This window comes from Vigna unguiculata, chromosome 9 (genome assembly GCF_004118075.2).
Source record: "Vigna unguiculata cultivar IT97K-499-35 chromosome 9, ASM411807v1, whole genome shotgun sequence".
NCBI classification, from domain to species: domain Eukaryota; kingdom Viridiplantae; phylum Streptophyta; class Magnoliopsida; order Fabales; family Fabaceae; genus Vigna; species Vigna unguiculata.
The window spans coordinates 20,030,441-20,044,097 of record NC_040287.1 but is presented as its reverse complement, the minus strand read 5'-3'; the positions used below and the strand labels follow the sequence as shown (position 1 = coordinate 20,044,097).

The following is a 13,657-nucleotide window of genomic DNA, read 5'->3' as shown; positions in this document are numbered from 1 at the left end:
AGATGGTGTTTCCTACTACCAAGCGCCAGTTCTCTGGTTTTGTTTCGTTGGGCAAGAAGATCTAGTTGATGGGCAACTATGTTTTTTTGGTCTGCACAATTTTCGTAAAATTGTGTTTCCCGGTTCGTTAATGTCTAATTTAGTCAAATGTTTGAAAGCGGGTTCATAACATGTTGTTATTTAGTTTGAACAATGTAATGTTAGTTTGGATGTCTATATTTGGAGATATATGATACGCATGATTACTGGTTTGAATGTCTTTAAAGTGCATGATCATGCAGTAATGATAAACTATGGGCTTGGCATAAAGCATTTGGAATGAATAAAATGTTTCATAAACTGTTTTGGAGTGAAGTACAATGGGGTACGAATTGTATGCAGAATAAGGGTTCTGGATTGAGGAGTTATCTTTTGGAATGTGTAAGACTTGACATTAAATAGACTTAATGAAAATATTGTGAAGCTAATGTGTGAAAATATGATTAAGTGTGGGTGTTAAAGTTGGGTTATATGAGTGATGGGTTGAAAGAAGCTTTCGTTCTGAACTTGGTGTGAATAAACACGTGAAACCATGTTTATATGTAAATGTTAACTGAGTTGGGATGAGGGATTGGTTTAAAGTGATTGATTGCAAGTGCTCTTGTGAGATAAATTGCATGTCTTGGCATGAATTGGATGCACTGGTTGGTTGTCAATTTAAATCCCATAGAATATGATAAAGACTTGTTAAATTCAAGTATTAACGTAGTTTAAGTTGGTGAATACATATGCATGAACTTAATATTGTTGCATATTGACGTGTGGTAGTGCAAGTGAGTCTTACTGAATTATATGAGCATGCATTTTGTATTCTAAAATTATGTGCACGAGTACCAGGTTCCTTAGAACCTGTTTTGGGTTGTGAAAATCGCAAATGTGCAGGGTGTTCTGGAAAATAGGGGCTCTGGAAAAATTCCTAGGAGCTAGTGCCTGTTAGTGCAGGGTGATCCGCCAGACAAAAAGGGAAATTGGGTCAGGGAGCTAACGCCTGGATTTTGATAAACGATAGAATTGTTTTTATTTTTGAACGGTTTAGTATATGTCCTAGAAATAAAATATAATTTTTTATTATATTTGTAGTTTTTAGGGTTAAATATGTTTTTGGTCCCTCAAGTTTGAGCCCAATTTGGGTTTAGTCCCTCATCAAAACTTTTGACCAATTTAGTCATTCATCTTCCAAAATGTGTGAATTTAGTCCTTTTAACCAAATTTTGTTAAGTTTATCTGACATTTCAAGCGCATTTCATGATAGTATTTAAATTATTTATACTGTTTGACACATTTTTGCTTCAATGTTAACTTAAATACTATCATGAAATGCGCTCGAAACGTCAGATAAACTTAACAAAATTTGGTTAAAAGGACTAAATTCACGCATTTTGAAAGATGAAGGACTAAATTGGTCAAAAGTTTTGATGAGAGACTAATTCCAAATTTCGCTGAAACTTGAAAGACCAAAAACATATTTAACCTTAGTTTTTATCTAGCATCGTACTTTTACTATATTTTCTCATATATATATATATATATATATATATATATATATATTAACTTAACTAATATATGTATATTATTAATTTATAATATAATATAAACATTTAAAAAATTGGGAACGTGTGTGTAGTAATTTTAAAATAATATCTTGTTAAGTCATGAATGAAGTTCTAGTTATTTAGACAATGTTTTATTTCATTGAACAGCATACAAAGTCTACAATGGACATAACATAACTCAAGTTGCTAGAGTGGTTTTCTCACAACCATCATGGACACAAGCCAAAACATCTTTGTAGTCTCTTGAAATGGTAAAAGAGTCATAGACCTTTCCATCACTACTTTTCTTGTAGTCAAACAAGAGATACGAATGATTGAATGCAGTTAGTTTGGAAAATCCGAAGTCACGGTCTCTGTAAAGACTCCAAACAGGGGGTGCTGAGGTGAAGTCAGACAAGTGACTTCCCCCTCCGCCAACAACAACATGAATTGTTCCATTCACTGTGCCAGAATAATGATGCTTTTCTGAATTCACACATTGATTCTGCATCATGTGCATAGTTAGAAAAAAACAATGCTAAATTGAAATAAGAAACAATGTTTGTAGATGTTAGATATAAATACCTGATAAATGGGACATACTCTTTCATAGTTATGAACATGACCATAAAATGCAATGTCTACTTTGTACTTTTGCCAAAGTTTCTGCAAACTTTCCCTTCCCATGGGCTCTTCAAACGAGCCTTCCATTCCATACCATAGATTAGAGGAGTACCCAAGGGGACGATGAGCTGAAAATATTAACCACGGTTGATGTTTTCTATCTACTGTTGCAAGACATTGCTCAATGAATTTGTATTGTTCTGATCCTTCTCTCCAATCATGCTCACTATCTGCTATGCAAAAACGAAATAGGCCATAATCTGCTTTATACCTGCGCATTTCCAATTTCCATCATTTATTACAAACTAAAGAGGGTAAAACTGAGTCCTAAATCTTAATTGTTGCAATGGGTTAACGTAGCATACCAGAATTTCGCTCTATTTTCAGCAGGAAAATAGTACATAGTTTCTGCAGGAACTCCACACTCTCCACCTGAATCAGGAGTATCAAAAAATGATCCTGTGTTTGGCCAATCACGTTCATGATTTCCACTACAATATGAATGAACCAAATATTTAATGTCGGATAAGGTGCAAAAATTTGATTTAAATGTCAATGACATGAATTAGTTCCTATCTAACAAACCTTGCAATCATGTACGGTACTGTTGATGAAATTTCTTGCACTTGAGCTGTGAATTGATCCCACTGTGAAATGTACCCATTTGCATAAGGCAAATCCCCTATGTGGAACACAATGTCATAATTGTCTAAATCCTTTATAAGTTGGTCGGTTGTGTTTAGTGAACCGGGTTGGTAATTTGCATATTCATTTGAACCATCGCGCTCAGCCTAATATATAAACAAAAATAATTACTTTCACATTTCATTAATCATGCTTACAAATGTAGTTTTTATTTAAATATTCAAAATAAATGATCATAATAAAATTATAAATTAATTACGCTACCTTTCCCATGTCACCAAATATGACAACACGTTGCAAAGAGTTCTGGCCAGGATATGGGGATGCCTTAAATGAATACTTCTTACTCCATATATAAGTGCCATCAGACAACATATGTCCCAACCTATATGTGTACCTAAGTAAATGAACCAAACAAAACTATTTAAAACAAAATACAATAACTTGTCAAAGTGACATAAACATAAAAGGATAGTTTCAAACACACCTCAAATTTGGCCACAATTCTTTTAGAAAACTTGTGTGTATAAATCCAGGGTCACGCCAACCAACAGTTCGTGCAGGTGCACCTAAAATGAATTATAACAATTTTAACAAAGCATTATGAGAATTGTAGTATTGTGGTTCATAATTAAGCAATTTTCCATGTAAACTTGGACTGTGTAATAAGCAAGCACTTTCGTGCTAACGACAAGGAAATATTTCATACCACACATGCTGTTACGATTGAATGTCAATGTTCCAGCAGGACTTCGTGCTTGCTTTCTTCCTTTAGGACCCCATTCAACAAAAGGCACAGCTTCCTTTATATCATATCCACTTGTCCATGTAATAGTCATCTGTATCAGACAACGATTCTCTTAAAATAATATTCTTCTGCATTTATCTCATTCACCAATTTTTAATAAAACAATTCATAACAGTGGTTACACAGGTGAATTTTTAATAAAACAATCCAATAACAACAGTTTCAAACCTTAACATTAATTCAGACAATGAATTGACAAACACATAAGCTAGGGTTTGGCAGAAGTAGATAAAACTTACTTCATCCCACGACTTTCCTAGAGCAAGGCGTGGATACACAGGTGCTTTAGGATTTGCAAATGAAATGGAATTGGAAACAGAAACAAGTCTAGGCTGCAAAGGGTTCAATAATTTAGATAAGAAAACGGAAAATGAAGAGATATCCAACAACATAGGATTGGGAAAAATAGTTTACGTTTGATAAGCCACCAGAAAATAATGCAAAGGAGAAATCTGAACGTTGATTGATCAACTGGAACTTCAAAGTAGCTTTCCCGGTTTTTGTGTATTTAGAATTAGAATCGTTAGCGTACTTGTACTGATACAAAGATTCAAAAAAATCACGTGAGAAATTCACCATTGTTAAAAGTGTTTTTAAATCTGCAAGTTAGCCATGTAGGGTTGCATTTAACTACCTTTATTGGAGCAGTGCATATGTATGGTTCCTCTACCCACCCAACGCCACCGGTGTACGGACATGTTGATGAACTGTGATGTAAAATAAAATGCATTTCTTTTGTCTCAGTTTTATAATATATAGTAAAATTAAGAATGTGTGCTCTTTGGCAAAGTGTTCATGGCACAAATTAGATTATGAAATAATCGAAAAGCAACTTTATTTATGAATCTATTTGATAATTACGAACGAGTTGATAATATTTTTCATATATAATTAATATTAAATATCTATCGATTGTGAGTAAGATGATTTGAAGATTACTTGAAATTTGCGGGAGAGAAAATTCCAACCCAGTCATCTACATATGGTTCTGGAGACTCAATTTCTACCGTCACCCATTCAATATCCTCGCCCTGCAACGTAAAACCACAACAATAAGAAAAATTCTAAACCCAAAAATAATATTCACAAAGCATCAAACAAGATTGAAATTGATTTCCAGACTAATTATCTATTGTCAATATATTAAGGATAAATTGAATAAGTTCATAATTACTTCATTAAATAAAAAAAAAATTATTTTTATTCGTTAAAACTAAACTAAAACAAAACCACAATTATAATACGTGCGTCAAGTGTACGGCACACCAATAATTCAAAAGAAAATTATATAAATAAAAATATATTTGTTGATAATCTTGTCTTCCGATAAGTAGATATTTACAAACATAAGAATAAGCATAGGATGGGAACTTCCCTAAGATTCTTGAGTGGCAACTCCAACATATTTTCAGAGAAGATTCATTCAGTTTCAGTTTCAGCTTACACTTACCTGTTCATTGAACATTGAAATCTAAATACTTAGCTAAAGCAACAGGAAGAAAACAAGTGCAGTGCTACACACCTTAATTCCGAGAACAAAGGGTGATGCAGTAATGGTAGCAGAACTGTGAAGAGCCAGAACTGTTTTGTGTATAGCTATTTTGGCCAATGGTTGTTCTCCAACGTTGATATGGCTTTGACCCAAAACGATGGTGAAACACAACATGACCAAAATCATATTCAACTGATTTCCCACAATCCCTTCCATCTTTATCTCTGTGGATGAAATGAGAAGGTAATTGGGGGTTGATTTTAATTTATAGGAATAGAAAATGTTCAGACAGAAGTTTCACATGCATATTCTCATCCAATACTTTAATGTGCCTTGGAGCAATTGGATTTAACGAAACATATTAAAATAAAGAAGATGGAGAATACAATGATTTGGTGAGTAATGATACCAAAAAATAAATCATTTAGAAAAGTAAAAGATAGACGAAAGAAGACATAGAAGAAATACTTTTGCTTTTTTTATCAATTTTTTTCTCATATTACCATTAATCATTGGTGCTAAGTAATTATTAATATCATCAGAAATCTTAAATATATGCAAAATATACTAGATTTCCAGCACTATTTATTTCATTCCTGATTAAAGTGAAATTATCTATATCAATTCTTAAAGCGTTTGATTTAAATGTTTTAATTATTATATATATATATATATATATATATATATATATATATATATATATATATATATAATATAATATAATATAACAGAATAATTTTGAAAGAAATCATTGTAAGTGTATAATTAAATTTAAAAAAAAAAACTTGATGTATATTTAGTCAGTAATTTCAGTTAGTTTTTCAATTTTCATTAGTTGAAAATATTTGTAATCTTTATAATTAAGAAAACATATTTTTTTTAAGTAGTTTGTTACATTTAAAATAACTATTTTAAGTAATATTTTTAAAACATTAATGTTTAATAGCTCATATATTTTATTTTCTTCCTTCAAATGTTTATTAATTTTTTAACCTTTTTATATAGGATAATGTTGAAGTTTCACATAATGTTTTAATTATCTTTTCATTTTATTATTTTTTCCTTTATTTACATAAGATCAGATTTTATTATTTTAATGAAAATATATTGATAATAACAGATAATAGATTTACAATTTTTGTGTTTTAGATATTTTTTATATTGCACTATTCATTTCAGTCCCGCTACTTTATTTATAAAATTAATTTTTTTATTTATTTTTGCATTATATATCACGGATAATAATGAATGTTAAATTCAATTTATTAATACTTTTATATTATACGATTTGATTTAATCATATACGATATCTACGTTTCCATTTTATTACTTGCAACACGAGACCCAATATGGCGGCCTAATATAGAGATAGCAAATAAATTCATTTTTGTAGGTATTTTTTGAATTTTTCTCCGTCTTAACGGAGAATCCGCGCATTGATTAGGTATGAATATGAATATGAAAAATTCTCGACCTTTTCAAATGGATATGTGAATGTACATATCCCCACTATAATATTTGTCCTTATTTAAATTATTCAAATATTCACAACTAATTAAGTAACTCATACATATATATATACATATATATATATATATATATATATATATAATATATATATATATATATATATATTATATATATATATATATACATATTATATATATATATATATATATATATATATATATATATATATATATATATACATTTATATATATATATATATATGTATATATATATATACATATTATATATATATATATATATATATATATATATATATATATATGTATGTATATATATATATATATATATATATATATATATATATATATATATATATATATATATATATATATATATATATATATATATATATATATATATATATATATATATATATATATATATATATATATATATGTGTGTATATATATATATATATATATATAATTTTTATTTTTAATTTCTCTTAATTATTTAGTTTGTCATGAAACTTATCCGTAGGGATGTCAAAAAAATTCGTACCGTGGGTATCCGCAGATAAAACCCACAACGAGTAGTAAATGGATATTGTAAATGGATACCTACGGATAACGGGTACGGATATTTTTTGTACCCGAATGTTAACGGGTGGGTATCATAGTATTCGTACATGTGGATACCCATACCCGCTATACTCTAATTTAAATTAAAAAAAATAAAAAATGATTAAAACATTAACATATTGATTTTGAATGAGTTATTTTTTTATCCATTAGTTTAAAAAAAAATCATTTCTTTGTAAATTGTCATTCAACACTATCTAAATGGGTTATTATGACTTTGTTTGAGATTTATGAATGTTATTAATACTCTCAATTTAAGTGTTTAATAGCATAAACCTTTCATTTACTAGGTAATATACAAAAAATTCTTTACTTATTACTATTAATTTTTGTTTCATTTGAAGAATTCTTTTGTTAGATATTTGAAAATTTTTCTTAGATCTCTAACGTATTTTTCATCTTATCATACCCTTAATTATACATTTATTTCCTTTATGCGATTTCTTTCAATAGTCTCTCAAATTGTTTCTAAGACACACATTTGTTAATTTTTTTAATATTTTTATTTGTTATTTATTTTCATCATGTAGAATACTATTTCGTATATTTTATCTAATTATTTTTTATTTTCTAACTCATTATCAATTATACTGTAATTTTTTTCACTATAATTGTATAAATAACTTTTATTTACTACAATATAAAAATTTAATGTAATTGTCATGAATAGTTTTTTATCACCATCCAACATATATTGGAGTTCAAAAGATACAAGATCTATGTCAAAATTTTATTATTATGTTTATTATTTGTTCTTTGCGTCATTTTGATATGTGATATATTATAACTTTTATTAGTGTATAAAACAAATTCATTAGAATTTAAAATATTGAAGTAAACAAACATTTAAAATATATTTTAATTTGAATATTTGTTTTCCTTTTATATTTTTTAAAAAATATTTTTAAATTTTATCAACCAGGTTTCATTAATGTTTGCAAATTTAATAAATTTTTTGGTTCTCCTAAAATTTTATTTAGTATTCTAATCTAAAATGTAAACAATTATAATTTATTTCAAAGTATTTGATATTGAAGAAATAACCATTCTACTAATATTGAATATTTGATAATATTATGTTTCTTTTACCGTAATTTTTTATTATTTTATAAAAATTAATTAAAATTAATATTAATGTATTAAGAAAATGGGTACGAGTATGGATACGAGATTATACTCGTTACCCGTTGGGGTTGGGGTTTGATACCCGTTAGGTTTGGTATGAGAATGAGGATGAATTTTTTCTACAGGAATGAGTATGTGATAGCAAAATTCGTCCCCTGCCCTGCCCCATTCCCCATTGCCATCCGTAGCCTAATAAAGTCTATTAAATATGGAGATATTATTTAACGATAACTATTAAAAATTTCAGTAGTATGTTTACGTTATGACATTTTTTAATACCATATATTTACATAATATTGGTGTAAGAGGTTGGTATAAGACATATATTGACACATTATTATTATGATTATCATTTAATTGAGGTAGGTCATTATTTTACTAATGTTATTTGATATCACATTACCAGTTTTATCATATGGACCTCTAGGCTCAAAAATCTTACAAATACATATAGTATTATTCAGAGAAAACACACACTCTCATATACTCATTCTCTCTTATTAAAAAGGTCTTAACTCTCTTATTAACTTGAGTGTCAGAGAGTCTTTTGTAGATGAATCTTTCCTTGTGCTTCAACCCTTAGGGTCATCATATCAAGGTCTATCCAAGTCATCAAGATCTTGCCATCTGTCTCAAGGCTCACCTCAAGTTCTCAGTAAAAACATTATTGTATTTCAAAATGTGTTAATTATTATATTAACCAACATATTGAAAATACTATATATGTTTCTTAGGTGTATTTCTTGTTTTATTATAAACTTCACTGGAAATATTTTAAAATACGTGAAGATCTAATTTTGTCCAATTAAATAAAGCAAAACTATGATGTTACAAAAAGGTGATTATTATATAAGAAAATCTAAAATAAAAATAAAGTGAAAATACAAAAATAAAAAAGAAAAAAATTTGTGCTATATAATTCTATTGTTTTTGTGCGAAAATTGAGCTCCTCCTCAATAAGGTAGTGTCTATTTCAGCATATCAACTGTTACCGAAGGCGAGTTTGTGTGGATGGAGGGTGTTTGTTTCACATAGGGGTGGCAATTAGGGTTTGGCCCGTCGAGCCGGCCCGCACAGGCCAGCGAAAGAAAGCGGGGCGAGTCAGGGTAGTGAGTCCGTAGACCCGTAGTGGCCCGACCCGCATAAGCCCGCAGCCCACGCGAGTTGGCTCGCGGCCCGCGCGAGCCAGTCCGCAAGGCCGCATAAAAATTAAAAAAAAAAGACTTGCACTTATGTATATTAATTACTTTTTTTATGGACTCTTGTATTAACGTTTCAAATTCTTGTATAACTAGAAAAGACAAGTATTATGTATTTTTTTAATGTGTTAAAATTTAAAGAATACATTGTGTATGTCATAGTATGAATATGAATATGATGAAAATGTTGAATTATCAATTTATCATCCAACTCCCCAAAGTCTTTACTTAATTTTGTGAACTGCTTAAAGTTTTCCAATTTTTAAACATTGAAAGTTTTATCATAAAAATTAAACAAAAAAAAAGTGGCCAGCCCGCGTCCCAGGGGCCAAGTGCGGGGCGGGGCAGGTTAGTGTTTACAGTCCTATAAAGTGTGCGGGGCGAGGCAGGCCAGCCCGCGTTGTGCGGGCCTTATACGGACAGGGCCTAAACGGGCCAGGCCGGCCTATATTTCCATCCTTAGTTTCACATGATTTGGAAATATATGTTGGAATGGATATGGAAACATGGATGAAGATTAATCTTCACAAAATGCACATATACAAGGGATATATGCTTTAACATTAAACATTTGACCAAAATATCTTCCATGCACATTATGAAGAAGAATGAAAAAAAGAAAAAGAATTGATTCAACTCTTTTTATATATATATATATATATATAAATATATATATATATATATATATATAATCAATTTTTATTTTTTATATAAATAATAAAATAATAATGACAATAATCATAATAATAAAATTAATATAAATAATACTAATGAAAAGTTATAATAATATTATTATTATTATTATTATCATTTAATAATTTTATTTTATTTAATATAACTTTTATTATTTATATTTGAAATGGTAATCATCTAATTTTATCAATTAAAACATTTTTTAATCTATCATATCCATCACATCATACATAATCTTTTCCTTAATTCGAACAACATCACAATCTCTTCTCCATCCTCTCATATCTGTTCACTCACTCTCCTTCACATTCTCTCCTCAATCCAAACACACCGTAATACTATTAAAAAGTTGTTATAAACAAAATAGTGATGTAATGTTTGAGACAACTTAAAAAAATAGTGATCATAGTAGTGTGTTTTGAGTAAGTTCCATTTTTACACTTTTTGAGGTATTTTTCTCTTTAGGTTGAATGTAGGTCTATATGATTATGCATGTCAAAGGTGCTTTAGGTGAATCTTTTGTGGTCATAGTAGTGTATTTAGATTTCTAATTGGAGTCCTTGTTGTCTAGCTAGGTCCTCTTGTGTTAGATAAAGTTCTAAAGAACACTTGTGAGAAATAAAAAAGACAATTTAACCAAGTTAAGTGATAAAGTTCGTACCCCACCAAATTAAAACAGTTAAATGTAGTATGTGAAAGTTGAACCAAGTCATCTCCCAACGACCAATATTTTCGTCCAAAGCTTCAATTTCTAGATGAACTCAACAATATAACACAGAAGGGGGTTGGCAGATTTACGGATGTAACACCCAATTGAAGACTTAAATGCAGATGTGTAAAAACAATGTAAAAACAGTGTTGATTCCTTGCTTCAAATGAACATCCACCAATTACGGATTACAAATCAAAATGGTTATATTAACTCTCATGAGATTCGAATTAATTACTAAGCGCAATTTAACTCGAACTCAAGTGCAATTAAGCAATGCACACATTCATGAATCTGCTACAGTTCACTAAGCATGAACACACAATGATTCCACTCTGCAAATTAAGCGAAAACAGAATGGTTTCTTCATTAAACTCAAACGCAAATTCAAAATGGAGAGATTAATAAAACTCCACCAAACAAAACACTAATCTCAAGGTTTCAATTCATTATCTACAAAGAATCAACACGTAAACTTAGCTCCTCATGGAATTCGGATTAGGGTTCAACATAAATTGTGATTCAACCATCCAAATGAGTGCAAATTGGTGCAGAAAACCTGAATTGGTGCAGGAATCGAAAATGTGCAAGGAAAGAAAGGGGCTAGAACGAAAACAACCAACAAAAATGAAAATGCTTCAATATAAATGTTACCCAAGGTGTACAAAATGTGTATACAAGCAATAGACGTTGTCCATGACTCATAAAACGTCAAAAATAAGTGGAAAACGTGAAAAATTAGCTTGTGCCTCCATGGTTCACCTTCCAAAGCTTCAAAAACCTAAAATGGAAAATGGAGAAGAAGATGGTGCGGCTGCATGAGCTAAGAGACCTCCCCTTCGCGTGGTCAAATCAACCTGGCCACTAGTATTTACAAAAATGTCATTCTGCCACTCAAATTTACAAAAATACCACTATTGGGCCTCAAATGTTGGCCCATTCACTCAGATGATGTGGAAATGACGTAGAAATGATGTGACAATGATGTGGCAACTCTCTTCAACTGAATATTAATGTCCAAGCTCCAAAATTGCTTCACCCAAATATAAGTTTACGATCGAGTTTATTTTTTGACAACCAGAATTAAATTTTATTTTTTTAACTCATTCTTTATATACTTGTTTTTAGTAGTTTTTTTATATATTATACTTTTTTATTTCATATAAAAGTATATAAATATGTTAACTAGAAAATTCAAAATCAGATTATTAAAATTTCAGAAAAAGAGAAAAGTTGAGGCTTTAATTACATAAAAAAAAATGTATGAATGAATTTATAAACATAAATAAAAAAATGAATTACAAAATACAAGTAAGTGCTCTATATATGAACAACATAATAACAATATCTGAAATATGTAAAAGTAATAATAGAATAAGAAAAATAGGAAATAACAAGGATAAGTCTTATCGTTAAACTCATGATAATGATTAAAAATATATAAAAAAATTAAAAGAATTAACATTATTATATATTAAAAAAATATAAAATAAAATTAATTTTGACAATTTAATAAAATAAAAAAATTCATTCTTAAATATGATTTAGTTCTTTCAGACCCTTGACCTGTCCTTCTCAAAGATCAAAAAATTCCAACCTTTGCACTAATATAAAGATATATAGTATGAAAATTTTGTGTTGCCTCTGAAACCTATATAAAGCCAAAAGTATATACTATAGTAACATAAATAATAAGCTAACTTTTATGGTGAGAGAATGTAACTTTTAGAAAAAGTAATATAAAATTTTATTAAAGTAAGTTATATTATGTTTATATATATATATATATATATATATATATATATATATATATATATATATATATATATATATATATATATATATATATATACATATATTGTAGCCAATCAATATTTTTCTTTATCACGAATTAATTAATATGGGACAATGAAACTGATATTTTAATTTGAAATGGGGTTTTTAATTTAAAATTGCCATAACAATTTTCTTACAAATTGTGTATTTTGATTTTTGTATTTAAAGTAATTTTTTAAAAAAGGAGTGAGATGTCTGTTTCTTAATGTTTAGACAGTTGAGGATTGGATGACCATATTAAATCTCTTAAAACTTTATCAATAAATTGGAATTCAATTAAAAATAGTATGAAGTTAATATGTTATGAATAAAAATCTTAATATGTTATGAATAAAAATCTTCTACACACTAAAATAACGCAAAGCACTTTCCTCGTGTGAAATTTAATAAGGGAAAGTGATTTTAGTCGTTAATTGTTTATTATTGATAGCTCCATTTAATCAATTATTCTTAAAGCTTTTCGGCATTTAGCATATCTATCTCGTGTTGAAAAATTCATTTCTCAATGAGCACTGTTCTGCAATTTATAAAACATAATTGAGTCTGACACGTATAAAACTGATAATTGAGGAAAGAGAGAAAATCTGGTATTGATTAGGAAGATTGAAATAATTGAGCGTTTATAAATAAAATAAATAAAACTTTATATGATTTAATATAAAATAAGTACAAAGAAGAGTTTACTCGTATTGCGTTTTGAAAAAGTCATAAAATAATATAGATAATATTTTTTATTACATTTCCTTTTATTTTTATTTTTATGTGAATAAATAATATAAAATAGTTATATCATTCCTAATTGTTGATAATTATATCGAATTACATCATTCAAAATAATGAATCT

At 28.6% G+C, this 13,657-nt stretch overlaps 1 protein-coding gene across 1 annotated transcript; it reads right to left on the bottom strand.

Moving 5' to 3' along the window:
- Positions 1 to 1,707: 1,707 nt before the first annotated feature.
- On the bottom strand, positions 1,708 to 5,356 carry LOC114162411 (nucleotide pyrophosphatase/phosphodiesterase-like). The gene is made up of 12 exons (XM_028046282.1): positions 5,171 to 5,356; positions 4,588 to 4,679; positions 4,283 to 4,355; positions 4,063 to 4,185; positions 3,888 to 3,980; positions 3,550 to 3,679; positions 3,328 to 3,409; positions 3,105 to 3,237; positions 2,781 to 2,986; positions 2,561 to 2,686; positions 2,157 to 2,466; positions 1,708 to 2,076 (listed from the first exon to the last, which is right to left on the bottom strand). The coding sequence occupies exons 1-12, from the start codon at positions 5,354 to 5,356 to the stop codon at positions 1,771 to 1,773; spliced, it is 1,860 nt and encodes a 619-aa protein (XP_027902083.1). The 3' UTR covers positions 1,708 to 1,770.
- Positions 5,357 to 13,657: the final 8,301 nt, after the last annotated feature.